Source organism: Drosophila gunungcola (genome assembly GCF_025200985.1).
Source record: "Drosophila gunungcola strain Sukarami chromosome 3L unlocalized genomic scaffold, Dgunungcola_SK_2 000002F, whole genome shotgun sequence".
Classification (NCBI taxonomy): domain Eukaryota; kingdom Metazoa; phylum Arthropoda; class Insecta; order Diptera; family Drosophilidae; genus Drosophila; species Drosophila gunungcola.
Window position 1 is genome coordinate 3,082,614 of NW_026453178.1, and position 25,421 is coordinate 3,108,034.

The 25,421-nt window shown below is 43.3% G+C and overlaps 10 protein-coding genes across 18 annotated transcripts in view; 4 read left to right on the top strand and 6 right to left on the bottom strand.

The window, feature by feature from the left end:
• Positions 1 to 202: 202 nt before the first annotated feature.
• On the top strand, positions 203 to 5,272 carry LOC128257816 (protein LSM14 homolog B). 7 transcript variants are annotated; one of them, XM_052989018.1, is made up of 7 exons: positions 204 to 718; positions 1,639 to 2,145; positions 2,630 to 3,186; positions 3,252 to 3,479; positions 3,739 to 3,968; positions 4,032 to 4,390; positions 4,459 to 5,272. In XM_052989018.1, exons 1-7 carry the CDS (start codon positions 598 to 600, stop codon positions 4,464 to 4,466), a joined length of 2,010 nt encoding a protein of 669 aa, XP_052844978.1. In that variant the 5' UTR covers positions 204 to 597; the 3' UTR covers positions 4,467 to 5,272. The 7 variants fall into 7 exon arrangements, with proteins under 7 accessions (XP_052844984.1, XP_052844985.1, XP_052844978.1 ...); XM_052989023.1 differs by having other exon boundaries at positions 3,252 to 3,449; XM_052989021.1 differs by having other exon boundaries at positions 2,642 to 3,186.
• A 1,070-nt stretch (positions 5,273 to 6,342) lies between these two features.
• Positions 6,343 to 9,261, bottom strand: LOC128257815 (histone acetyltransferase KAT2A). Its single transcript, XM_052989017.1, has 3 exons — positions 7,891 to 9,261; positions 7,186 to 7,838; positions 6,343 to 7,125 (listed from the first exon to the last, which is right to left on the bottom strand). The coding sequence occupies exons 1-3, from the start codon at positions 9,156 to 9,158 to the stop codon at positions 6,596 to 6,598; spliced, it is 2,451 nt and encodes an 816-aa protein (XP_052844977.1). The 5' UTR covers positions 9,159 to 9,261; the 3' UTR covers positions 6,343 to 6,595.
• Positions 9,262 to 9,812: 551 nt separating this feature from the next.
• Positions 9,813 to 10,614, top strand: LOC128257563 (uncharacterized). Its single transcript, XM_052988624.1, has one exon. The coding sequence runs from the start codon at positions 9,896 to 9,898 to the stop codon at positions 10,532 to 10,534; it is 639 nt and encodes a 212-aa protein (XP_052844584.1). The 5' UTR covers positions 9,813 to 9,895; the 3' UTR covers positions 10,535 to 10,614.
• On the bottom strand, positions 10,552 to 12,251 carry LOC128257562 (eukaryotic translation initiation factor 2 subunit 2). Its single transcript, XM_052988623.1, has 3 exons — positions 12,109 to 12,251; positions 11,505 to 11,904; positions 10,552 to 11,139 (listed from the first exon to the last, which is right to left on the bottom strand). The coding sequence occupies exons 1-3, from the start codon at positions 12,121 to 12,123 to the stop codon at positions 10,616 to 10,618; spliced, it is 939 nt and encodes a 312-aa protein (XP_052844583.1). The 5' UTR covers positions 12,124 to 12,251; the 3' UTR covers positions 10,552 to 10,615.
• Positions 12,252 to 12,871: 620 nt separating this feature from the next.
• LOC128257536 (phosphoacetylglucosamine mutase) lies at positions 12,872 to 15,866 on the bottom strand. Its single transcript, XM_052988587.1, has 3 exons — positions 15,637 to 15,866; positions 13,243 to 14,686; positions 12,872 to 13,182 (listed from the first exon to the last, which is right to left on the bottom strand). The coding sequence occupies exons 1-3, from the start codon at positions 15,735 to 15,737 to the stop codon at positions 13,084 to 13,086; spliced, it is 1,644 nt and encodes a 547-aa protein (XP_052844547.1). The 5' UTR covers positions 15,738 to 15,866; the 3' UTR covers positions 12,872 to 13,083.
• A 560-nt stretch (positions 15,867 to 16,426) lies between these two features.
• On the bottom strand, positions 16,427 to 20,017 carry LOC128257471 (melanotransferrin). Its single transcript, XM_052988491.1, has 7 exons — positions 19,842 to 20,017; positions 19,327 to 19,754; positions 18,841 to 18,974; positions 18,615 to 18,775; positions 18,096 to 18,556; positions 17,872 to 18,036; positions 16,427 to 17,800 (listed from the first exon to the last, which is right to left on the bottom strand). The coding sequence occupies exons 1-7, from the start codon at positions 19,900 to 19,902 to the stop codon at positions 16,742 to 16,744; spliced, it is 2,469 nt and encodes an 822-aa protein (XP_052844451.1). The 5' UTR covers positions 19,903 to 20,017; the 3' UTR covers positions 16,427 to 16,741.
• A 395-nt stretch (positions 20,018 to 20,412) lies between these two features.
• Positions 20,413 to 20,784, top strand: LOC128257366 (uncharacterized). Its single transcript, XM_052988355.1, has one exon. The coding sequence runs from the start codon at positions 20,490 to 20,492 to the stop codon at positions 20,664 to 20,666; it is 177 nt and encodes a 58-aa protein (XP_052844315.1). The 5' UTR covers positions 20,413 to 20,489; the 3' UTR covers positions 20,667 to 20,784.
• Positions 20,785 to 21,208: 424 nt separating this feature from the next.
• LOC128258022 (phosphomannomutase) lies at positions 21,209 to 22,191 on the top strand. The gene has a single exon (XM_052989419.1). It carries the CDS (start codon positions 21,334 to 21,336, stop codon positions 22,096 to 22,098), a length of 765 nt encoding a protein of 254 aa, XP_052845379.1. The 5' UTR covers positions 21,209 to 21,333; the 3' UTR covers positions 22,099 to 22,191.
• LOC128258021 (kelch domain-containing protein 4) lies at positions 22,120 to 24,011 on the bottom strand. Its single transcript, XM_052989418.1, has 4 exons — positions 23,789 to 24,011; positions 23,427 to 23,732; positions 22,949 to 23,369; positions 22,120 to 22,876 (listed from the first exon to the last, which is right to left on the bottom strand). Exons 1-4 carry the CDS (start codon positions 23,900 to 23,902, stop codon positions 22,194 to 22,196), a joined length of 1,524 nt encoding a protein of 507 aa, XP_052845378.1. The 5' UTR covers positions 23,903 to 24,011; the 3' UTR covers positions 22,120 to 22,193.
• Positions 24,012 to 24,186: 175 nt separating this feature from the next.
• LOC128258023 (ankyrin repeat domain-containing protein SOWAHC) overlaps positions 24,187 to 25,421 on the bottom strand; it is a 37,314-nt gene continuing 36,079 nt past the window's right edge. For 2 of the 3 annotated variants that reach the window (XM_052989420.1, XM_052989422.1), the window contains exon 10: positions 24,187 to 25,165. In XM_052989420.1, the coding sequence (XP_052845380.1) occupies positions 24,486 to 25,165 (680 nt within the window). In that variant the 3' untranslated portion in view covers positions 24,187 to 24,485. The remainder of the gene's footprint in view (positions 25,166 to 25,421) is intronic. The other variant, XM_052989423.1, reaches the window with a different exon arrangement.

Here is a 25,421-nt window from a genome sequence, read left to right on the forward strand (position 1 = left end):
CAGACAGGGTTGGCCAGGGAGCCGTCGTAATTTTTTCAAATTCAAACAGACAAACCCATTTTATAAATCCATTTTTTACTTTAACCAAGATTTAGAAACTAAAACTTTTTCTTTTTAACAAAATAAACAAAATAGATAACATTACTTGCTCGCTGCCATGCCGCTGCTTTCCACCCGCGCTTTCCAACACCCGACGACGCACTCGCTCGAGCGAAAATCGTTCATTTTCGACGGGTAGGTTTTCGCAGACGGACGGAGCAAAGATTTGTGCATCGAAAATTGCAATTTTCACATTTAAAGCCGTGTGTGCTGCACCACAGACATTGGAAAAGAGTTTTCCGCACTTGTGGGGAAACGCAGGTCCACAAAGAAAACTCGGCTGTAAGGCTATTGGCCGTAAATTCGCCCTGGAACTGGAGGGCAATTGCGTGTGAAAAAAAAGAAGAGCAGAGGCTAAAACCGTCGAGAAGTCGTTGTCGTCGCGCTCGCTATAATTGTTTGCTTTTGGCCAGAGAAATTCGTGTGTGCCTGTTGGCAAAAAACACTTAACAATAGTTTGTATTTCGGGTGTGAGTGCGCAGTGAAGTAATAGCCAAGATGAGCGGGGGATTGCCGGAGTTGGGCTCCAAAATCAGCCTCATTTCCAAGGCGGACATTCGATATGAGGGCCGCCTGTACACTGTGGATCCGCAGGAGTGCACCATTGCGCTCTCGAGTGGTAAGTATTAAAAATCTCCCACGTAGTTATATATACGGTGTGTAGGTGCCGTAATCTGCGCCAAAAAAAAATCCATGTAAAAAAACGGTTCACCGAAAAGAAAATGGATTCTTTCCATTTTTTTTGTGTGTCTCCTCTTTTTTTCGTTTCTTTTTGTTAGTTTTTACAGTAATTTCATACTCTGCGAGAGAGCAATTGCCGCTCTTACTCCCTCTCTCGGGTCTCACTTATGCTTTTTGTTTGTCATGTTGGCTTTGGCCTGTTTTTGTCTCTCGCTTGTTGTTGTACAGTGTTGCTTTTGCATTTTACATGACACACATACAAATCCACACGCACACTTGCAAATCCCCAATGCAATTTGTTTATTTGCAAAAACAATTTCGATTTGGCGCCAGATAACGGGATCCACGGGCTCCCGTTACGAGTGTCAGTGCCCTGGAAGGCAAAAAGGAAAAACGGGGGAGAGAGTGGAACGCACAAATACCGGCAAAACATGCGTTTCCCTGTTGAGGTTAAATAGGAATCGCAGCATAACCTTAATGGGTTTACATGGGTTTCACTACTTTAGATTTTTGATATTTAATGTTGTTTATTATATAATGCAATTTGTCTAAAACAATCTGCCAAACCTCCCCTATCGGAAACTATGATTTCGAATCCAGAAAGCTTGTCTAAAATCAAAACGTTTAAAGATTTTGTTTAGATTTTTTGTATTTAAACTAATTTTAAATTTGAAATTAAACAATAAATCGTGTTAAATACTAGTAATGATTGGGTCTGGACCAATAATGTGGGTGACACAAACTGTATATATAAAACTGTAATTTAAAAAATGATTGAAAATATGTTATCTTTTCATGAAACACTCAAAATCGACTGGGGAATATGGAATCTAATTTAAAATTCTCTCCATTTCTTAGTGCGGTCCTTCGGAACGGAAGATCGGGACACCCAGTTCCAGATAGCGCCGCAGTCGCAGATCTACGACTATATCCTCTTCCGGGGATCGGACATCAAGGACATTCGCGTCGTCAACAACCACACGCTGCCGCACCACAATGACCCGGCGATCATGCAGGCCCAGCTCCAGAACGGACCGCCCCAGATGCCGCAACACTTTCCCATGCCCAGCGGGATGAGCGCTCCGCCGCAGCAGCAGCAGGTACCGTCGCAACAGCAGCAGCCGCCCCAGATGCCAGGTGGAGGTGGTAACGGCGGCGCCGGCGGAGGAGGGGCTCCCGGTGGAGGTGCCCCGGGCTACGGCAACGGCAATCCGTTCGGCAACCTCGGCGGACCTAACCTAGCCAGCATGGTGGGCAACGCGGGCGGATCACTCGCTCCCGGATCCGGAGCCCCAGGCAGCGGACCCTTTATGCACCTCGGCGGCAATCAGCAACAGCAGAAGCCTCAGCAGCAAAAACCGCCAAGTGAGTTCAATTTCATCAGATTTTGTAAGATTATTTTAATAACGTTAAGCAAGTTGTATACTTGAAAAGTTCTAGATTGAATATCAGTTTGAAGTAAATTTTCGCTAACAATCAGTAACATTGTTCTAAAGGATTATGCAAAATTGTCACAATATAATACATTTTTGAAATCTTGTTTCACTACTAATGTTACAACCATATATAACTTGTTCAATTTTGATTTCAATAAGATAATCTAAAACATTTACAATTAGCTTTATCTTACCGAAGAATACCGACATAGTAATACCTCTACAGTTGGTACTGAATTAATAGCAAGACTAAGATTTCTTATGGAAAATTATAAAATTTCGCTGACGCTAGTATTTTGTTGGATCACCTCTTGAAATTGTGAATTTAAAATTTCTTTGGACTAATATTTACCCGTGCCTGCGCGCATTATTCTCTCCATTTCGTCCTCGTTGCGTCCTCTTTATGTATATAGTTTCCGTTCTAGACATGCTGGCCGGAGCCTCGCGCTCGACGACGCCCATTAGCCTGATTGTGAGTCCCACGGCGGAGCTGACCCAGCAGCAGCAGCTGCACCAGCAGCAGAACGCTGGCCAGGGTGGCAACGGACGCGATGCAGGTCATAAGCGCCAGAACCACCAGCAGCACCAGAATCAGCAGCAGCAGCAGGCCCAGCAGCAGCGCGGCGGCGGTCCCAGCCACAACAACATGCAGCAGCAGCAACAGCGCGGCGGCAGTGGTACCGATTTCTACAACCAGCACCACCAGCAGCGGGATCGTCGTGACTCCGGCCGTCAGATGGATAACAACTTCAGCAACAATTACAATAACAATCAGCGCAATCGCGGCGGCGGTAATGGCATGCAACAACAACAGCAGCAGCGAGGAGGAAACGGCGGTGGTGGCGGAGCCGGCGGAAATGGAGGTGGTAACAACGCCGCCTGGAACATGCACCGCGGTGGACAGAACTCGAACAACATGATGATGCGTAATCGCGGAATGGGATCAAGAGGGCCCATGCGACCCAACCAGGTATACCTTTTAGTACTTTGTATTCCTCTAGAGAGTTTATTTACCTTTTGGGACTGTATTTACAGGGCTATCGTCCGCAGTCGGCTAACCAGAACAAGCCTCGCAACAAGATCAAGTTCGAGGGTGACTTCGATTTCGAGCAAGCCAACAATAAGTTCGAGGAACTGCGCTCCCAACTGGCCAAGCTCAAGGTGGCCGAGGATGCCAACGCCAAAACAACCACCAACTCGACTACAACCACTGCAACTGCAACCAATGAGCAGGTGGGTGAGAAGGTTGAAGGCGTCCATACAGTAAGTAAAACTATTTTTTATGTTTTAAATATTGTTCATAAAACTGAATTACCATATTTTAATTAGACATTACATTTTATATAATTTAATGTTACTTATACCTGATCAATTTTAAATGTGTGAAAGAAACAGCACACAAAGAAATAAAACCTTTTTCTTATCAAAATATTATATAACTTTTTATGTATAATTTATTTATATTTAAATTTAAAGTTAAACAAGTTACACTTTACTTACCTTTGGAATCCTCTGTTTGCAGTTGAATGGAGAGACCGACAAAAAGGATGACTCTGGCAACGAGACCGGCGCTGGAGAGCACGAGCCCGAGGAGGATGACGTTGCTGTGTGCTATGACAAGACCAAATCGTTCTTCGACAACATCTCGTGCGAGGCTGCCCAGGACCGCAGCAAGAACAAGAAGAATGATTGGCGCCAGGAGCGCAAGTTGAACACGGAAACCTTCGGAGTCTCGTCGACGCGACGTGGCAGGTGAGTCAACCAAAGAAATCACTTATCTAAGCACCTAATCATTTAAATATATAATGCAAACAGCTACCGCGGACGCAACCATTACTACAACAACAATGGCAACATGGGCGGAGCGGGCAACGGCGGCATGAACTCGGGATACGGAGGTGCGCCAGGCTATAACCGAAACAACTATCGCATGGGCGGCGGAGGCAACTTCCGCAACAGGAGCAACAATCGCAACAACGGCGGCGGCAACCGGGGAGGTAATGGCATGCCAAACATTACCAACGGGAATGCCAACACGGCTGCAGCGCTGAAGGCTGCCAACAATGTGGGATCGGGATCCAATGCCACGGATTCAAATGCACCCAACGCCACGACCACGACGACAAAGTCGACGTCCCTCTTGCCAGAGCAGACGCAACAGGTGGCGGCAGTTTGTAAGTAGCAATTATATTCGATGATGTTATATCCGAAACATGTATTAAACGTATGTTTCTGCCTACAGCTCAATAGTGCCGCCCAGCTAGTGGACAACCACTTTAAATAAAAATTGATAGAAACGAATTGAGAAGAAGAAAGTAAATATCCTATTCTTTGCAAAGCTAATTATTCGAAGCAACCCAATCAACCGACCGACCGAACGATCGACGACACACAGGCTCTTATTATCAGGAATTTCGAGTTATGGATCTAACGGCATAAAATATTTGTATAATTAAACTTAGTGTTATAATTCTCACGACGTCCTTGGGCGCACTCCGCTGCCCGCCCACCACACCGTGTGCTTGGCGATGATGATTAACATAAACGCTTAACGACTAGCGACTGTGAATGTGAATGTGAACGTGAACCGGCCATCTGTTAGGTTTTGTGTAAATGGCTGGTTCCAACGCCTTTCGCTGAGCAGAAAACACGGTAATGATAACGAGGAGATAATGGCACGCCTACATACATACATATATTTAGTAATAGTTGTGAAGAACATAGTAAGCATAAGTATATGAAAGCTACAAAAAACAAAACAAAAAATTTACCAGAAACACTGAGAATTAGCGGAGGAGTCGATAACAATAATGAAATTAATGGAGCAAAACAATTAAATCCATGGAATTCCCAAAACTAAATAAAAGCTAATTAACATGTTTTTATTTGAATGAAAGAAAAAGAAACAAAACAATTGTAATACTGTATTTCTTGTGGGCATAAAACATCGACCAACACTCGAACCGTTTTACTAGCATTTAAACCTATTATTTAAGAGCATTTTAAATATGAAAATGAAAATAAAATCGGCAGCAATGCTTGTTGGAAAAGCACAATTGTAAAAAGTCAATCCAGCCCAGCTGAAGAGTGAAGAGAGTCTCCAAATGAAAATGTGAAAAAACAGAGTAGCGAATTTGTCATTATTTAAAAGTCATCCACAAAAAAAGCCCAAAAGTTAAGTTTTCGTACAGTTTATTTTTTCTGATCTCGGTTGGGCTACAAATTGCACATTTTTCGCCAAGCCTGCAATGGAATTTATACTTACGATTTGAAACAATACGATGTTCTCGATGTAAATGTTAAGATTGTGTGATTACTGGCTGCGCTCTGTTTGAAATCGAGGCCTTCAAAACCGAGTAAAATTACGTGTGTGCATGCATATGTATGTTCCAGCTGAAGTCCTTTAGATATTTGTTTGTTATCCTTGTATCCAGATATATATTTGTATTGAATTCAGCACAAACCGCCGAGTGCCGAATAGAGTCCAAGTTTGGTTAACACTCACTTTCAGAAACGGGAGAGCAGGAGGTGGAGGAGGGAGGGAATCGCCACACATTTCAATATTATGTAATCATAAATTATGTATCTAATTGTATGTAATATGTATATCTCCATATATGCTCACCCTGATTAGCTCTACATATGTATGTATGTATATAAATACGCAATTATCGAGTTAAACACGGAAAACACGTTTCGCAAGTAATGGCTAAATTGTAAAGACTACCACATATTGAAATTAAAACTTAATACCATGTAATAAAAGATAATTGAATTCAAAAGTAAGCAACTACGGTTAACATTTTCATTGTACCATTGGCATGTTCGCGAGAGCTTTCGCAATTTCTAACGCAGCCCAAAAAGGAAAGATTTATGCATGAGCCTTTGTACAATGACCTAGAAATTCGATTTAACTCCCGCCCCTAATATTAAATACAGTTTAATTTTATAACAGACATTATTGAACAAATGTTTACTAAACCAAACGAAAACAAAGAGAAATCCTAACTTTAAAAGCATGCAAACAATGAATGTAGGAAATCAAAAGTGAAATAAAAAGTTAAGACAAAATGTAGAGGTTACAAATCATTTAACCAACTTTGGTTTTCTGTTTTTGGATGGTTGGTTAATGGGTAGAGTTCTATTTTATTTTTCCTTAAGAAACCCTATTTAAGCCCGTCTAAATGAACAAGACAAGGCGCTTGATTAGTAGTTTTCACAAAAAAGCTTAATCCATATATCAATTTTGTTCACACGTAAATTATTCACTTCTGTCTTTTGTCGCTGGAAAATCTAAAATAAATACGAGAAATAATAGTGCTCTCCGTTAGTGAAGATTAAATATTCGGTTTTATACAAGGATCCTCTGCATCACTGCATCATTTGTCCCACAGTCCCAGCTCGCGCATTTTGGTTTGGAAATAGCGCTCCAGGGAGTTGGCACATCGATAATACTCGGTGTCGGGTGAGTTGTAGAACCGACAGTTGGAAAAGATGCGGGCCATGTCCGCCATGAACAGGCGGCGTGTTTGGTAGTAACCCTTCTTCAGCCGCTCACCCATGGTCTTCAGGTCCATGGGATACTTGATATGGTCGTAGTAGTCCGGAACTTCGGCCGCAGTCACCGGACGCAAGAAGGGCCAAGCGGTGGTGTGCTGGCGCACGGACTGCAGAACGGATGCAAAGGACGTGGCCAGTTTCTCCGGATCGGAGGATTCCTCCAGAGGTCTGGCTGACCTTGCCGGACGCATTTGCGGCTTCCAACCGATCTCCCGAAGACCAGGAATCGACTCAACGGGTATGGAGGGCAGACCCTCCTTAAAACAAGTGAGACCGGGTCTCACTTTTTGCACCTCGTTGTGCCGCTGGGCTATCAATTCCTTCAGAATCTCGCTCTGATTGCGAATCACTGAAATGGAAAAACGTAGAGTAAAATATGCCCTTAATACGCCTTTGGGGATCAACTAACCGGCAATGAACTGCGTGTTTACAATGCTCGGATGCAGCTCGCAGTGCATCAAAGTGGCGCTATCGTACTCCTTGATGTAACCAGCGTACACCGGTCGCGCCAGCTTAATGTCCTTGGAGAAACCCTGTTTCTTGAAATACCCAATGGCATCGCAATCGGCGAATGTGAGCAGATGTTTGATGCCCCTCATGATACTGTAGTCCTTCAGGTGGTTCATCAGGTGCGTTCCATAGCCCTTCACTTGTTCCGACATGGTGACAGCGCAGAACACAATCTCCGTGAATCCCTGCGTGGGGAACGGGCGAAAGCATATGCCACCGATGGGCTGGTTTTCCTTAATCAGCGCCAGAGTCTTGTGCTTGGTGTCAAAGACCAACTGGCTGATATACTCGCGGGGCATCTCGGGCAGCTGATAGGCGAACACAAGCTGCAGGCCCAGGAGCCACAGAACCGTCTGCTTGTCCACCGGCTTGGTAAGCGAGTTGCCCACCACGTGGAACTCGATGGCCCGCTTCTGCTCCTCCGCCTTGACATTCTCATCGCGGGAAACATTCACCGGGAAGAGTATCTCTGCCTTGTTGGTGGTCTTCGACTCCGACACCGATTTCATGGCCCGCATCACCACATCCGGGGGCAGATCATCCAAACTCTCACTGAGGGTTGAAACATTAATAACAGATTTTAAAATAAATTATAATAACCAACCTGCTGCATCGATCTGTAGGCTCCTTTTTGATTCTCTTATGCAGAGGTTCGCCCACACTGGCACGTTTGGCGCCTCCTATGGATGCCACACTGGCACCAGGTGCTGCGGGCGCCACCTCCTGGTGTCTCTTCCTCTGCTGGATGACGAACGAGTTGGGTGGCCGGTAGTTGGGATCCCAAATGGGCGAGTCATCCTTCAGCAGTTCGGCGCGAAGGGCCTCCAAAAACTTGGGCATCTGTGTGATGATCGAGCGCTTGTCCTCGGGAAAGCGGTCCCGCTCCGAGATGCACTTCTTCTTCAGTTGCTGGGACATGTACTGAAAGACAGTGCGGAGGAGTGTGCGTCCAAAGACCAGGGACGTTTCAAATTGGCGCAGAGAGTTGCAGAAGGCGGGCACGTGGCAGAAGACCAGCCAGCGCGTGTAGTTGATCTTGTAGTTCGACGCATCCTCGTGGGTGAGATCTCCCCTTCTGGTTGATGGCGATTCAAAGTTGTAGTGGTTCAGAAAGTTCAGGAACGTCTTGGCCACCTCGGTCATGGTTTGCAGTTCAGTCGGGTTAAGGTGGTTGTACTTGTAGAAGACCAGCGACAGCACCGCTTTGGTGATGCAGGGCGACTCGAAGGGCGGATCGCCCAGAGGACCGCGGATCACAGCCTGCTGGCGCGTGAGGACGCACTGGCGCAGCAAGCGGAAGAGATACAGATACACCTTCTTGGTGTCCTCATCCTCGACGCGCTGCATGGACATGAACAGATTCTCCATGTCTATGATGGCGCCCAGCAGCTCGTCCATGCTGGAGCTGGAGATGTTGTCCAGATGGGCGATGTGCATCCGCAACGAATGGCGGCAGCTGGCGTTCCGGCACTCCTCGTTGAACTCCGGACAGTAGGAGGACTCCACGTCGCGATGGCGGTTCTCCTGCGGCGTTTTCCATCCAGTGCAGCGGCATCCTTCCGACTGGCAAGCGGAGTACATGGAGAGTTTGGCCAGTTTCTGGGGCACGGGCAGGTTGAAGACCTTCTGCTTCCGTTGCTGGATCCTCTGGAGGCTGTTCTGCCTGGTTCCCTCCGCCGGAACACTTCCGCCGCCTACTGCTCCTGCGTTTCCTGGAGTTTGGGCCTGCACCGAGGAGCCAGGGGCTCCAGATGCGCCAGCAGTTGCTGCGCCATTCGCATTTGCCTGCTGCTGCTGCTGCGCCGCAGCGTTCCCAGTGTTGTTACCATCGATGGGTTGGCTTTTTAGCGTTATGGATGGACCACCTGACATTCCAATAACCAGATAATGCGATTCTCTCGGTTACTTTTGCACAAAGTGTACTTTTTCCCCTTAATTTCACAAGCGACACAATGGGCTGACCACTTGCTGTACAAGAAAAGGGGCTGCCAACCTGATCTTTTCTCCTTTATTTCTCTTGATGGTGAAATAAACATTATAACTTGTATGTAAATTTATTATTCAAATTATGAAGTTTTTAATCTTATATTTATTATCAGCAGACTTTATTTTTATTTCACAAAGTAAAAATATTCATAGGCATAGTTAATAAATTTTAGTTTTTCTAAAGGGGGTTTGGTTTTTTTGGATATACACATTGTTACGATTAAGGAAAATTATAATAGTTAATAGGAATCCGAGTCATATGTAAAAATGTTTTACAATTTAAATTAAAATTATTTGTTTTAAAGCTTAAGAAGAAAAAAATGTTCTATAATACATATTAATTTGAAGTCAAAAAATTAAAAGTGAGTATTAACTATATTTATTTAAACTCAATTGGTTTTGTAGCTAATAACAATAAAAAATATATATTTATATTTAAATTTTAGCATTTTTAAATGAACTTAAATTTGGTAGAGAAATGTTATCCAATTTTTATTAAATCACTCAAACAACCCCCAAAAAAAGTTAGACTACGCCCATGTGTACATCTGTTTTTGTTTGCAGCTGATGTAAAATGCACTGAAGTCATACATTCCTTTTGAAATTACCGCCTGACTAAGTAAATGGAAATAAATGAAAGTTTCGACGATGTCGAAGATCAGCTGGATAATTTCGTCATCCGGAGAAACCAACAAAAAGGAAAGGCAACTGATTCCGCAGAGTCCGGACCAAAGATTCACGAAAATATACCCCTAACTCTATGGCACATTTTACGGGCAAATGAGGATCCCGAAAGAGAAAATGTTTTTATAATTCGTGATAAAGCCAACAATCCGATACACTTTCGCACCTGCATTGTCTATGGTTTTGTGGTTGGATTTGGAACCCACAACGAGTGCTTCAGTAAATACTTAATTGATGATGGCACGGGTTCTCTGGAGGCGAGTATTGCCAAAAAGCCGGGCAATCGGCTTGTAATATCCAGCCTTCACAACGAAGTCACTTCCCTTGGCTCTTCCGAAGCGTTCAGACCCACGGCCGAAAGATTAGTCAGACTTTTGAAGACCGCCATGGAGTATATAGATCCCTCACCCATAACAAGGGGCCATAACCTGTTCCTGCGTGGACGCCCCAATTACTTCAGAGGAGTAGTGGGTATGGATGCCTTTCAGTTCTTCATAGACAGCGGCAGATCCCGGAATATGGAAATGGGATTCGCGGATTACTTAACAGACTGGCACAACAACTACAGCACAACTTAGGGTAATGCAAACAAAGATTGTATATTTTTTTGTATTGAAATTTTACTGGTAATAAAAAATCAAATATTAAATAAAGAGAATTTAGGTTGTTTTTGCTCGAATGGCGGCACGTTTGCCGGTGACAGCCTGGAAACCTGACTTGATGCTGGCCACCGAGCAGCGGGAGCCGCAGGACTCGCACTGCAGGAAGAAAAGGCGCGTATCCTTCTGCAATATCGTCTCCGGGGAGCGGCAGGTGTGACAGGTGACATACTCCTTGATGTAGCGACGCAGCACGTTCTCGATCTGTTTGGGCTGGAAACGGCCCTTGATGATCAACTGCTGGTTGCCGTCCATGGACCCACTGGTACCCAACTCGGCCAGCAGGAAGTCGAGCAGATGCTTGGGCAGGCGATGCAGTGTTTTCGCAATGTCCATGAAGTTGGCAAAGGAGGTTTTCTTGGTTCCCACGCGCAGCACTTGTGGCGGACGCATCACGAACTTTGGCTTGCGACCGGCGGCCATGTCCGGATTCTTGTCGAGAATGATTTCGAAGACCCGCTTCAGCAACTCGTCGTATGTGTAGTCACGATCGGAACCAAACCAGGTGGAACTGTTGTCCTCCACTGTAAAAAAAGAGATCGTGAGAAGGCTTCAATATGGATTGTATGACAACTGAGCTAGATTTAAGGGGGTAATATCACGAATTGATGGACTTTTGCCATTTTTTACTTCAAATCAAATTATCAGTGAATTGATTAAAAGCTTTCACGCTAACATTTGTTTATAACGTTGAGGCATATGCCTCAAGACCTTAACTCTTTTTTAAAATGTTAAATGGAAAAACCTAAGATATTGATATTCAAACAAATGTAATTGTAATAATGTAATAGCTAATAAAAGAAAATCAACTTAAAACTTCTTCTCAAAATGATAAAACCCTCGTCAAGCCAATGCGACATGTGAAACATAATCCCATTAGTCACCGTACCATTCTCTTTGTCTTCGCTCCTGTCGTCGTCCAGTTTATCCGCAAACAGCTCGTCCAGGTCCTTCTTCTTGCTCTTCTTCTTCTTTTTGGCCATCGAGAAGTCCATGTCCAGGTTGATCTCCTCCTCCTCGGGCTCCTCGGTGGCGGCCACATCGTCGCCGGGGAAACTAGGGATTGCGGCCTCGATTTCGTCCATGTTAAATGGCTTCTTCTTCTTTTTCTTCTTCTTGCCGAAGCTCTCCAGATCTAGATTATCCTCCTCGGCGGCGGCTCCACCTTCTACCGAAGCCTCGTCCTGCGGGTCCTCCTTCTTGCTGTCGTCCTCCAGGCCCAGTGCCGCGTCCAGGTCGAAGGTGGTCTTCTTCTTCTTCTTCTTTTTCAACAAAGTGGGATCGAAACCCTGTGGAATTCATTGCAAGATTCGGAATGGTTAGAAATCCGGATAGGGAAAACATAACCTCATTGTTCGCCCAAGTGCTCATACACAAACAGGTAAATACACATACACACACATACACAAGAGCGCACATGTACGCACATATGTGCGCTTTCCAGGATGTTTTCAAGCGTTTTAAACTTAAGCCCCGGTGTTTTTTCAACTTACGTCTTCTGCGTCCATTGTGTTTATGCTTGTTTAATACTCTGCGACTTGAAATTAATTTGATATCAACTAAAAAACTGCAATTGCATCAGCCAAAAAATGACAGCACGGCAAAAGCGTAGAGGTGGACAAAATTCGATAAGACAGGCGGGGATAACCGATGTAATTCCATCGCTACATGTGGAGGGTGTCACCGCTACATATAGAGGGTGTCACCGCTACACATGGAGGGTGTCACCGCTACATATGGTTGGTGTCGCCGTTACATATGGAGGATGTCACCGCTACATATGGAGTAAGTCATCGCTGGGCGGGTCAGTGTGACCACTTTTTGGTTTGTCAGTGTCGGCGGCCACACTTTTTTGGGCGCTTTATATACGTTTTAAATTGTTTTTAATATGGACCGCCAAAAGGAAAATGGCAAGCCAGCCAAATGTATATAAAAACAGGCAACATTATAATTTAAAATAAAAAAAAAATGTAGATCCATTTATTTGATAGAATACATTTGATCTCATCTAAAATCCCAATATATTTACCCAGCTAAATATTATTATTTGCCCTTAAATAAAATTAAACTCCTTTATTACTTTACTCATATATTTTTAGGAAATAGTAGTACAAAATTTATTTAGGCCATCAACCTGTACTATCAGCATTTTTTATAATTTCCTTAGTTACCGCTAGTAGCTCAACAAAAAAAATAAACATAGCGTGTGCATTTTCATAAAGCTCTTCAATCATGCATAACAAACTACAAAGCAGATAACTCCCACAAAATAAATAAAACTTTATATTTAGTGGTAAAAAAACATCTCATCTTTAGAACATACAAGACAGTGAACAGTTACAGTATAAATGCGTTTGAGAGTTAAGATATTTAAGTTTTTAAGTTACTGAGCACCTAAAATTAAAAGAGATTTATTGCTCCAACTAGGACCTGTGTCGATTCATTTGAGGTTGGTTCGTTTTTTTCGCTTAAAGGTGGGCACTGTTGGGTTTCGTCAATTCCGGGCCAACGCCTCCGGCCAGTTTCTGCACCAGAAGTCCCACTTCGTAGGCAAGGGTATCGGTATCCTTTGGGGAAATCAGATATGTAAGTGATCTTCCAACAATAACTATGATTCGAAGGCTTACCTCTTTTGTGGCCGCCTCGGCATAGACACGCACCACATCCTCGGTTCCCGAGGGACGCACAAAGGAGCGACCCCTTTTGTAGTTGGCCACCACCTTGTTGATCTCCGTCTGCAGACCCTCCGGCTTCACGCACACTCGCTCCGCATCCGTCGTCTCGATGACGTTCCGATCCTGCACCTTGACCTTCAGCTGTCGGTTGGGCAGGTCATTGTACGACGAGATCCAGTCCTGCACGTCCCAGCCCTTGTGGTTCAGGATGGTTTCCACCAGCAGCATGTCCGAAATGGCATCGCCCACCGTTTCGTTGATCAGATCGATGAGGAGCAACAGGGTCTTGGCACTGTCTTTCGTTTCCGCAGCTTGGGCGATTGTGGCCTTTGCATTGTCACTGAACACAATCGTTCCGTGACCATTCGCCTCGAAATAAACACCGATGTCGTACTCCAGAGCTTTGTGGTGCAGGTGCTTAACGCCCGTGGGAACACAGGAAACGGGGAACTTCAGTTCATCCACTATATAATTGGTGGAGGCTCCATTGGCGTAGGCGGTCTGCACCAGGCCCAATCTCAAGTCGATTTCGGCCTGTGTGACCAGTTCCATGAGGAAGCCAGCGACCAAAGTGGCTATGCGATCGCCATCCAGGAGGTGGAACTCGCCCTTGTCGTCGCTGAAGAAGTACACCACCCGATCGGCATCCCCGTCCACGCTGACACATCTCGTGAAGGGTTCCACCTCGGGCATGGATTTCGGCGGTCTCTGCTGGACCTTTACATAGTCGGCGCCGCAGTCCTCGTTGATCTTGCCCACACCCACGCCCTGGTTTATGACCGTCACATTCAAGGAACCCTTCATGCGCTTGATGAACTGCAGCATTTTGCGGGCACCCACTCCATTGGCGCCATCGTAAATGATATTGTTTCGATAGTTTCCGTTCTCCAGGCGGCCGTTTCGCAGCAGTTCGAAGGACTTGATCAGCTTATCATAGTATCCCTCCTCCGTGGGTTTGCCGTAGGCTTCCTTCGTATTTGCCGCCACCACGAAGTAGTGCAGCATGGGCGTGGTCACGATGCCGTACTCCTTGACGTTTCCCTTCAGCGCTATTACTCCATCGGCCACCGCTTTCAAAAGTCGCGGACTGTGGTATCTGTTGTCCATGCCCACAAACACCTGGGAACTTGTCGTTACATCGATGTTATTGTCCTTGATAATCTTGGCCACCTGCTGCTCCAGTTCCTGGTCGCTGACATTCACCAGATCGGTGGCTATCGCCTCCCAGCTGGCCTCTAGCATCTCTCCCTTGGGATCGACCAGCTTCACACCATTGTCCGGCTCCGGATTGTGGGATGCAGTGATCATCACGCCGATTACGGAGCCTCCACGGAACCGGGATCGCAAGGTGGCCAAAACTCCCATGCGAAACATCACGCTGTCCAGGAATTCGGCTCTGAAATAAATAAAGGAATTATTATTTGTATCTTAAATTCACAAGATGACAATTTATAATAATTTTGTATTCTTGTATTTAATTATATCATTTTCAAATTCTGGAAGTCGTATATTAAACGGAGTGACGAATCACCATTTAAACATTGTAACTATCTATTTTAACACTTTATCTTTTCAATAGATAGTAAGGCCAATAAGCGTACAGTATTGTTCAAATAATTAGTAATTTTATAGATTATATTATAGATTTCCATTATACCAGGAAATGCTTAAGGGCTTTATCATTTTATCAGTGAAGTAGACAAGCTTTATTATCTTGCTTACATTTGATGTGGTTAGTGGTTAGAAAAAAAGGTCGAATAACCACAAGATAAATAATTGTCATATCCATTACATATTTACTTCATATGGTCCCAAAAATATATATAATACACAAAAAAAAATATTTAGACTGTTGTTTAACGTAATCTGAATATGATACATATCTTGAGAATTTAAAGACACACTTTTTTAATTCAATAAAATATATCAACGTATAGACCAAATTAGATATTCACCAATGGAATTAATGTTAACATAAATAAAAGATAATGGCCTTTTTAGCCGAAGTCTCTTCTTATCGATTATGACCACTACATGGTAGCCAATTGCACTTGCAAAACTATTTTGGTGACCTCGACTGTGCGTACGTATGTATGCCCCCATGCACATGCACGCCCCTACACGCATACAAGCATACTTGCAGGCGAAAGAAGGGCATGTCCATTGATAAAAGGTGAACAATATCTAAAAATAAACCCGATTCCCAACAATACGGTTCATGCAGTTGCCGTACTTATCGTAAAACAAACAATAACTATTTGCTAATCAAATGCGGCCAACGTATGCAACGTGTGGGTGTTAACATAATGATGATTAACCCGAAGATCGTTAATTAAGACAACTTACTTGCCGCGAAAGCCAGCTGTTCCATATTGAATGGTTTCCTTGGAGGTTTTTGGGTACATTTCCCTGGCGAACGCGTAAACGGTGCGCAGATTAATAGACATTTTGCGATAGTTAAAGGTGGAACAACTGGTACAAAGCAAGGTGAAAGATATCCGTCCGGTTTTCCGGAGCAGCTTTCGAAATTTACAAATTTCACAGATGTGTGCTGGCGGGTGTGACCGTGTGTAGTCCTATTACCGTTGCATTTCCCTAGCGCCACAATATGGGCATACTTTTTTAAAACTGTAAATAGTTTATATTTAATTATGTTTTTAATTGAAAATTAAATACAAAAAGTCCCGTTTTGGAGGCTGTGAAGTAACCCTTAAACCTTGGTAAACAGCCCTTTTAAAGTGGAAAACTGCCTGACGTTGCCACTGCCGCACCCAAAACATATGATTCACAGTTTGAATTTGGCGGGTACAGATGCGGTTAAGATTATAGAATTCTTTTTCTTTAATATCAGAAACTATATTCTTTTATGCAATTAATATAAAACCCTTGCAACCTATACATAAAATTCATAAACAAAATCTCAAATAAAGAATTAGTCTCTAATAAACCATCATACCTGAAATTCTATAAGATATATATTTTTTTAAAGTTTAGTCTTGTTTAATAAATTAGAGATTGGAGAACAAATTATTTTGTGAATTAATTCCTCGTGAATTTCCATTTTAATACCAAATGTTTTTCTGGCAACTATTGATTGTAATAATTTGTATAATATCTAGCTGAATAAACCAAGCGCTTGTTTCTTTTGTTATTTTATTTGTATACTTATAAAAGATTTGTAAAAGATTCGGCTTACACTTTCTAGGTACAAGTTTTTGGACGGACTTAGTTGGTATGTACACAAACAAATACTATATTAAGGCACAGGCACTTTATAAATAAAATTATATTCAGATATTACTCTGCTTCAGGGAATATTTTTGTTCTTTTTTTTCGGACGGAAGGGATTTTTCTTTGATACTTAAAAATATTTGGAATGTAAAACGTTGATATGTTTCTCCTTGTGCTACAGATTCTTGTACAATTCTGAAATCTTACCGAGTCTATTAATTTAGAGCATTGCAACTAGAGAGACCACGAGAAGCAGGCCTACGGATAAGGATAATGCCGAGGCACCGGCATAGCAATCGGTGATGCGGCGAGCTCGCATAAAATCGCTGCCCAAATAGGAATCGTAGCGTCGTTTGTTCGTTGGAATGACTTTCAACTGCCGCGTGGCATCCTGGAAGATCAGATCGTAGTGTCCAATGGGCGAAGAGAACATGCTAAAGCTAAACGCGTCTACTTCCTTTCGGCCGTACAGTTGTTGGGCATAGGTCAGCAGGTTGATGTAGGCATTTATTTGGGTCTCGTTGTAGTTGACTCCACCGCGAGTGACGACGGCATTGGCCTTTACCTTGCCTAGATTGCAGCGCTTGTATTCCTGAATTTCGGCACGGGTGCCATCAGTGCAAAGGAGTTCAAAATCGTCGTTGAGAGCATTCCTTGCCCACCACTCTTTGCGCTTGCCGCCTGTGCTCTCCATCACCGTGGTGTGCTTCATGAAGGCCACATGTCCGCCACCCTCCACCAAGCACCTGAATGCACCCGTATGTCCGTAGTAATCCTCGGAGGCATCGCGACGACAGTATCTGTAGCTAGTTCCATGGCACAGATCGCACATGCTGTCGTAGGGCACTCCAGTATTGTATTCACTGCTAATCGCACCCGGAACACAAGACTTGGTGAAGTACTCAGCTGCAGCCCGAACCGAGTCGCATCCGTACGGGCGAATCCAGCCGTTCGAGATGAACAGAGCCATCGGATAGGTCCAGCCAGCGGCGGTGTTGATGCCTGTGTGGCAGGTATTCTTGCCCTTTAGGTACGTTAGCTCCGTGTCGGGATCCTCCTCCTTAGCCACAGCCACCACATAGTACTCGGGCTCGCCCAGATTGTACACCTCCGACATGAACGGGACCAGGTCGTAGTTCAGTCCGCCGGTGTAGACATCTCCGGCATCGAAAACCGAAATGTCAGCCTTGCCAGCTTCGATGAACTGCATGCAGTTTATGTGGGAGTGCATCTTCTTGCATATCAGTTCCGGTTTCAAAAGATGCGCTTTCAGGGCAGTCTGCAAAGATTTGTAAGAAATATTGTAAATGATTCATTTAATATTTAAATTCAAATTCTTCTTTAACTTACCCTCATTCTGATACACTTCTCGAGTTCGTTCTCTGAAGTCACGCAAAGGGTCATCGCCGGAACAGGACACTCGCGAATGCCGTAAATAAAGTTAATGGCAGGGCCCAAATATTTTGTAAACGACTGATCATCTTCAGGGATAACAGTAAGAGCCCGGCTTGAGTCCTTTAATAAAATATTTGCATTACAATTGGCAGGAATTAAAGTAAATTTCAATAACAAACCTGGAAAAGCAAATTTGGCTTGCCATAACGTTTCGACTCGAAAATGCGGAACTTTTCATAGAGTATTGAAGTGTTGGTGCCGTCCTGCGGATTTCTTTCTGGGGAGAAACTGCTGTCCAACCGTTCACTGCGGTACTGATCGTATTGGTTTTGGCTTCTATAGGGGTCATTATTGTTAAACTGATCGTAGGCGCCGCTTTGACCCTGTTCGTTGTAATTATTGCGGTTGCTGAACCCTTGTCCGCCCTGTCTGTTTTGATCGTCACGAATTCCATCGGAATACAACTCCGCGATGCGTTTCAGGAATTGCTGATATTGCTTTCGATCGCTGAAGCTGCGTGCTGAAGATGTGACAATGGCATCGGCGGGAACTTGGCCCCAATTACACTGTCGATAATCATTAATGGGAACACGACGGCCATCGCGACAAAGCAGCTCAAAAGTGTCTGGTTTTATGTTTTCTAAAATTTCAGTATATATTAGTAATGGGTTCTTTTTGAACAAGATATAAAAACTCACTGAATTCGGTGGTCTGCAGCATTTCATTTACAGTCGAATGGCGCAAAAAGGCGACATCTCCTTTTTCCATCAAACACTTGAAGGCGCCTTCGTATCCAAAGTAGGGATCTGCAGCCGAACAGCGTCCTCCGGGAATCTTGCCAGTGCAAAGCGTACAGAGTCTGATCAAAAAAGATTATTTGTAAGATGGGCTTTATAAAATCAAGCTGTATTTGTTGAACCTTACTTATCTGAGTTGTCGCCAATGGGATTGTATTTGTCAGACAGCGAGTACACGGCACACGAACTGTTGAAATAGCTGGCAGCTGTCTTCACCTGATTGTTACAGTCCACAACTTCCATGCCGCCTTCCCTTTGGAGCTGTGAAATGAATATTAAATTTTTGTTTATTAAAAAAATAAAAAATTTAAGTGATCTTTTAATTCTGCAGTAACTCCATCTATCAGAGGAGTAAACAAATTTTAATAGTTTTGTAAACAGGTACTCAGTTTGATATTAAAAAATACTCTAGAAAATATTGTTCAGTAAAGACTAAAAAACAAAGTTAAATTTATGGTAATTTGTTTATATGGCAAAGCGTTAAAAATAACTAATATTTTTAAAACATTTCCAAACCTTTCAACCATGCTTAACTTGTAAAGTAAAGGCTTTAATTTCATTAAAGGGACTTTTTCGGACATTTTAATTTATAAAACTGAGATGGAAATTCTACCGCGTGAATGGGCACAATCCAACCGGCCAAACTGCCCACCCAAGGGAAGCAGACCCTCTTGTTTCGCATGTCGCGGAGATTATTCAAATCCGGCAGTGATCCCTTCTTCACCACGGCCACGGATTGATAGTCCGCAAAACCGCCCTCCAGTTTTTCCTGCATGATGGGAATAAGGGAGTTGTATCGTCCTGCCGTGAAGACATCTCCGGCGTCCAGCGAGGTGATGTGCGCCTTCTCGCGATCGATGTGGTGGATGCACTCATCCGCACTGTAGGCCATGAAGCAGGTGAGATTCAGGAACACCTCGTCGAATAATGCCCGATCGCGTTCGATGGCCACCGTGAGATTCTGGCACTTGTACTGCTCCTCCTGGCTCTTGGTGCACCAGATGAGATGGCTGGTCTTGTGCTCGTCATAGTGGTGTTGTGCTGGAATATGCAAAATTGAGGTTTACGAAAATACCATGCCAACGCCCTTAGAAATCGAGAATGCTTTTGATTCCGGCGGGAACTTACCGTTAGCGAGGGTAAAACATAAAGCGCCGACTAGAGCCACAAAAACGAGGCTTCTAGCCATTTTCAGTAAATAAGTTAATTAACTAAAAAGACCAATCTTGAAAACAATTACTCAAACAATACACCACACCCAAGCCCAGCTCAAGATTGTCAGTGTGACCGGAGGAGTGAAGGTAGAATATACCAGACCTCGGCAAGAAAAATACCAACAGGTATCTACAGTCAATATCGGTTAAGAGTGATTCTTAGTGCAAAATAATAGCCCATAAACTAGCATTTTATTTGTTATATCATTAAATTAAACTTAAAAATAAAGTAAAGAATCTTAGAAAATATAAATAAGTTTGTATTACTAGAAGTAAAAGGAGTTGATTCTTCAAAGGCAAACATTTCAAGGTGGACAATTTACTTCTCGCGTTTTGTAATCTTAAATTGCCATTAATTAATCTTAAACTCGAATATTTAAGTGCCATTGTAATAGTTGTCATGTCCAGTTTCTACTGTACTGCACGGCAAACACACCACTTTGGTGTGACCTTACAAGCGGTGTTTTTTAGCCCCTTACGATCAAACCAGGTGTTTTGTGTTTTATAATAACAAACCAAGAAATCAAATTAATTAAATTCAATTTAAGCAGGTTCAAATAAAATGGCAGTCCTACGTGGGTGGAGATTCGTTGGATTCGTGTCCTGTATCGTCGGTGCCGTGGGCCTAACGCTATATCCTGTGATTGTGGACCCGATGCTGAACACCGACAAATACAAATCCCTGCAGGAATACAGCAAAATAAAAAGAGATGAACTGGAGCATATAAGAAGGCAGTAAAAATCCCGTTTATACGACTACAAGTGTACACTTAAGAACCCCAATATGTTTATATTCTATTACAATGAATTGGCAGTAAAATGTTCATATTCGATATTGTATTCTATTAAAATACAAATTCAACAAAAGCTGTCATTTAACAGCAAGAACTAAGCAAATAAAATATTTTTTAATTTAAAAATTAGGTACACTGTACAATAAGGATTTAAAAACAAAGAAGTCTGTACTAAAGTTTCGCTTTTTGTTTTGGTTATGTTCTTACCAGTTTTAAAAACTTTTTGAGCCTATTTGAAAAATGTTGAGTTAAAAAATAAACTCTAGAATATTTCAGAATTGCAAATAAGTGTTGTTTTGCAGTACTGATCGTAACATACAAAATTATTTTGCAAATTTATTCTTTTTTTGAAAATTGATTATTACATTTTATTTCTTATCCGTATTATATTATGTACATACATACTCTTTTACAGATAAATTATAATTTAAAATATAAATTATGAGTGCGTCGTATGGTTCCTGAACTGGTTCCCAACCGTTTTAGTAAAGCTTTAGGGTATTTCTCACCAACTCGTTGCCGCTTACAAAGTTCTTTATCTCAAATCATACGTGGACATAATTATTTGGATAATAAATAGTTGTTGCGCTTTTGTAATTAGACTCATGCAAAATGGGCACTGCCACTCTGAAACGTGACGAAATCCTCCTGCTCTTCGATGTGGACGGCACTCTGACGATGCCCCGGTCCACGGTGACCCCGGAGTTCGAGGAGTTCTTCTACTCGAAGGTGAAACCCAGGGCCACCATCGGTATTGTCGGAGGATCCGACCTGGAGAAGATGTTCGAGCAGCTGAACGGCCAGAAGATCCTCAACGAGTTCGACTTTGTATTCCCGGAGAACGGACTGGTGCAGATTGAGGGCGGCAAGGAGGTGGGAAAACAGAACATCATCAAGCATCTGGGAGAGAAGACCCTGAAGCGCTTCATCAACTTTGTCCTGCGATACCTATCCGAACTGGATGTGCCCATCAAGAGGGGAACTTTCATCGAGTTCCGGAATGGCATGATGAACGTGTGTCCCATTGGACGCCAGTGCACCCGGGAGGAGCGGAATATGTTCGCCACCTACGACATAGAGCACAAGGTGCGGGAGCAGATGATCAGGGACCTCAAGAAGGAGTTTGCCGACGTGGATCTCACGTACTCTATTGGTGGTCAGATCAGCTTCGATGTCTTCCCCCATGGTTGGGATAAAACCTACTGCCTGCGACATATCGAAGCCCACTACAAGTTCAAGGAAATCCATTTTTTCGGCGATAAAACAGACCCGGGCGGCAATGATTATGAGATTTACAGCGATCCTAGAACCATCAGCCATAGAGTATACACTCCCAAAGATACAGAACGCATCCTCACTGAGATTTTGGAGCTGTGAGACAACTGAGCTTACTCAACATTCAATAATATTCCATTTTTTATATATGTATACGATTGTTAACCAAATTTAATATATAGTCATTTGAAGTTACACTAATCTGTATCCATATCCGAGTCGTTGGAGCTGTCCTCATCGTTACTGCTGCATTCCTCGTCGGAACTACTGCTATCGCTATCCTCCCAGGCGTGGGCCTTCAAGTTATTGGGTATTATAACCTTCCACTCCATTTTGTGCAAGTCCAGAGAGTAGAAATCGTTGTAGGTCAACTGCTTGGCGTCCTCCTCAAAGATTCCACCAAAGATATATAGTGTTCCCTTGCAAACGCAAAGTCCGGGATTCATGCGCGGAGATGGTACATTCGATGGTTTGGCTTTGGGAAAAAGGCTGGGTATGTTGGACACATATGGAGTACTCGTACTTGGTCCTCCAACGGTGACCGTAAAAATCCCATCTGTTGTGGTGGTCACGGGCTTATCTGGAGCCGACATTTCAACATCCTTACTCTCGTCCGATTCCTTTTTCTCAGCGGGACTAGTTTTCGCCTGGATCTCCTGCAATCTCCACGTTTGAGAGGTCAAATCGAAGGCCAGAAGATCATCGCCAAACTGTCCATGGACATCTTCGTCGTCCTCATCGACGTCCATAACACCGCCGAAGGTATAGGCCTTGCCATTGGCAGCCACAGTGCAGCCAACACTGCTCCGGGGCTTGGGCTTATATCCTCCGGCCTTCACGGGTGCCCACTTGTACTTGTTATCAGCATCGCCAGCGTTTTCTAAAATAAATTGTTTAAAAATAATTAATATTCGGATTATATTTAGTATCTTTGTTGTTCCTAAAAACGTACTGTCTTGACTCAAAACGAACATATCCGTGTGAGTTACTCCACGATCCGCTTCCTTTTTCATAGAGGCCCTTGAGTAACCTCCCCAAACATAGATTTTGCCTTCCGGAGAAGCGGCTATACAGCAGCCAGATCGAGGGGATGGTACAATAGTTCCTCCGATCTCAGTTTTTAGCCATTGATAAGACTCCAGCGAAAAGATGTGAAGATCGTTAAAGTAATGATACGACTGGTTGTTATCATGGAAGCCGCCAAAGATAAACAAACGCTTCTTGGAGACGGTCATTCGATGACCACTCCTAGGACTTGGTCCATTGGGCGCAGATACTTTTTCCCATTTGCGAGATTTCAATGAAAACTTCCATAAATCCTTATAGTGGTGGAACTGCAGCTGAGACGGACTGGCATGCTCTCCTCCAAACATCTATAAATGAAGGTTTTTATTTAAGGACTTCTAGGTAAATTTAAGACGGCAACTCACCCAAAGTTCTCCTCCATTACTAGCCACAGCCACCATTTGGTGTCCACTTCTGGGCGTGGGTCCTGAAGGCGATCTCAGCTCCCTCCACTCGCTGGTTTTAATATTGTAAAAGTATAAGTCGTTGTACACTGAGGTCTTTGTTCCCGTATAAAGTTCTCCGCCAAACATGATGAGTTCCTCCTTCTCCGGATGGGAAACTAAGGTGAAGTTGGAGCGGGGAGATGGCGGCAAGCAGACAGATTCACTAATGGTCTCTATTTTTCCCTCCTTGGCCTCTAACAGCTGGATTATATCCGCGATATTTGCCTATAAAAATAAATTTAGTTTTAGTAAATAGTGATAGTGACAATATTCATACTTACTTCTCCTAGCTTTTCCAGCATTTTCTTTTGCCGTGCTGCCTGCTTTTTGTCCGTTTTCATGGCCGTCTTCTCGGCTCCTTTGCCCTTCTTCTTGTTCTTGTCCTTCTTGCCCATTTTATAAGGTTTAATTCGGCTTAGAAATTTAAATCAACAAACAATTTTTGCCGCACGTGTACTCGTATTTAGTTTAAAGAGGAAGAGGTGTGTGTTATAATACCATATACTTGTTGAGAACTGTCGACGGAATTGTGAGAAATACCTTAACGCGTTTTTTGAAAAGTTCGCGCGCGATTAGAATTCTAATTAGAACATTTAAAAATTTTATAAAATTTTTTTTTTAAATATATACAAACAGAAAGGATAAAAGAAACTACAATTTGTAAAACAAACACAATACATATTTTTTAAATGCAACAAACAGATAAGAATTTTTAATTTATAAAAGTAAAGAATACATAAATCATTGAAAGGATTTTGGCCTTAAAGCCAATGCAAACTTAAGTTCTAAGCAATATATCGTTAGAATTGAACTTTTACAAACACAAAAAATGGTAATCTTAAACAATGTTTTCTTAATAAAATAGATATGCGTTAGTTTATCGAAAAACAAATACTTTCATGATTACTTGGTCAATGTTATAAGTTGTATGGTATGTAGACATATTAGGCTTGTGATCTAAAACATTTATTCACGTTATTAGCATTGTGATGGGTTGCTGCTTGAAGAGCCACGACAATTTACCGACCAACTGGAGTCAAATCCACAGGCGGAGTCCGAATCGGAATCCACGGCGAAGGATGTGGCGATTCCTTTGGGAGCCCGCAACTGATTCGGAGTGGTGGGCATGCTACTATAGCCACCGTTCAAATTGGAACTCGAGTTCGAGGAGCAGATGGAGTCACGTGGCGAATCGGTGGCATTCGAGGCGTATGACGAACGCTTCGAAGACTTATTCCGCTTGCTAATGTAATCCACCGTCTTGGGCGGCGGCATCAGGTCCTCCGATCGCTGGGGTATATTGTCCGCCGATCCCCACGACTTGTGGACTCCATCGTAGATGTTCCGGTTATTGGGAACACTCGCCCTCGACGGAAGCCCGCCGTTCGTCCCGTAGGGTGTGCTCATCGCTGCCCTCTGATTCGGATGGCGACTCCGTGTCGTACCAACGTGGTGATGATGACGCTGATGAGGGACTCGGGGAGACCGATGGTGATGGCGACTTGCTGCTCCCGATCCCGTTCCCCCGCCACTGCCATAGGCCATCGGGGCCACCCCACTGCCATTGCCCACTCCCAAGAAATTGCTGAACGCCTCGGTGGTCTTCTTTACCCGGACATTCAACGAACCAATCCGCAGGAAGCCTAAATCTTTTTCGACTGAAAAAAAGATAGAAGTGGTATGTTAAAATTATATTTAATATTTTATATTACAAAGGTCTCAATTTCAATAGGTAATTTAAAACACTTAAAGATTAATTTGTTTTAATTTAAAAATATTTCCTTGGACTCGAAACATGTGCTATTTTTTGCAAAAGTCTTGCTTAAATTTTAAAGTAAAATTTTCCCGCAATAAGGATGACTTTATTTACTTAATATTGTGAACATTTATCAACTTTTAAAAAAAGATAAGTAA

Excerpts from the sequence above, each read along its gene's own strand:
- LOC128257816 (XM_052989018.1), top strand. The coding sequence starts at position 598 with ATGAGCGGGGGATTGCCGGAGTTGGGCTCCAAAATCAGCCTCATTTCC. Across the intron at positions 3,480-3,738 it reads AGGTTGAAGGCGTCCATACA|TTGAATGGAGAGACCGACAA; the intron begins GTAAGTAAAACT and ends CTCTGTTTGCAG. Across the intron at positions 3,969-4,031 it reads TCGTCGACGCGACGTGGCAG|CTACCGCGGACGCAACCATT; the intron begins GTGAGTCAACCA and ends TAATGCAAACAG.
- LOC128257815 (XM_052989017.1), bottom strand. The coding sequence starts at position 9,158 with ATGTCAGGTGGTCCATCCATAACGCTAAAAAGCCAACCCATCGATGGT. Across the intron at positions 7,839-7,890 it reads CCTACAGATCGATGCAGCAG|TGAGAGTTTGGATGATCTGC; the intron begins GTTGGTTATTAT and ends TTCAACCCTCAG. Across the intron at positions 7,126-7,185 it reads AAACACGCAGTTCATTGCCG|TGATTCGCAATCAGAGCGAG; the intron begins GTTAGTTGATCC and ends TTTCCATTTCAG.
- LOC128257563 (XM_052988624.1), top strand. The coding sequence starts at position 9,896 with ATGGAAATAAATGAAAGTTTCGACGATGTCGAAGATCAGCTGGATAAT.
- LOC128257562 (XM_052988623.1), bottom strand. Across the intron at positions 11,140-11,504 it reads GAGCGAAGACAAAGAGAATG|TGGAGGACAACAGTTCCACC; the intron begins GTACGGTGACTA and ends CTTTTTTTACAG.
- LOC128257536 (XM_052988587.1), bottom strand. The coding sequence starts at position 15,737 with ATGTCTATTAATCTGCGCACCGTTTACGCGTTCGCCAGGGAAATGTAC. Across the intron at positions 14,687-15,636 it reads ACAGCTGGCTTTCGCGGCAA|AGCCGAATTCCTGGACAGCG; the intron begins GTAAGTTGTCTT and ends TATTTATTTCAG. Across the intron at positions 13,183-13,242 it reads CCGAGGCGGCCACAAAAGAG|GATACCGATACCCTTGCCTA; the intron begins GTAAGCCTTCGA and ends ATTTCCCCAAAG.
- LOC128257471 (XM_052988491.1), bottom strand. The coding sequence starts at position 19,902 with ATGGCTAGAAGCCTCGTTTTTGTGGCTCTAGTCGGCGCTTTATGTTTT. Across the intron at positions 19,755-19,841 it reads ATGTTTTACCCTCGCTAACG|CACAACACCACTATGACGAG; the intron begins GTAAGTTCCCGC and ends TGCATATTCCAG. Across the intron at positions 17,801-17,871 it reads AGAAGTGTATCAGAATGAGG|ACTGCCCTGAAAGCGCATCT; the intron begins GTAAGTTAAAGA and ends AAATCTTTGCAG.
- LOC128257366 (XM_052988355.1), top strand. The coding sequence starts at position 20,490 with ATGGCAGTCCTACGTGGGTGGAGATTCGTTGGATTCGTGTCCTGTATC.
- LOC128258022 (XM_052989419.1), top strand. The coding sequence starts at position 21,334 with ATGGGCACTGCCACTCTGAAACGTGACGAAATCCTCCTGCTCTTCGAT.
- LOC128258021 (XM_052989418.1), bottom strand. The coding sequence starts at position 23,902 with ATGGGCAAGAAGGACAAGAACAAGAAGAAGGGCAAAGGAGCCGAGAAG. Across the intron at positions 23,733-23,788 it reads TGCTGGAAAAGCTAGGAGAA|GCAAATATCGCGGATATAAT; the intron begins GTAAGTATGAAT and ends TTATTTTTATAG. Across the intron at positions 22,877-22,948 it reads GTTCGTTTTGAGTCAAGACA|AAAACGCTGGCGATGCTGAT; the intron begins GTACGTTTTTAG and ends AATTTATTTTAG.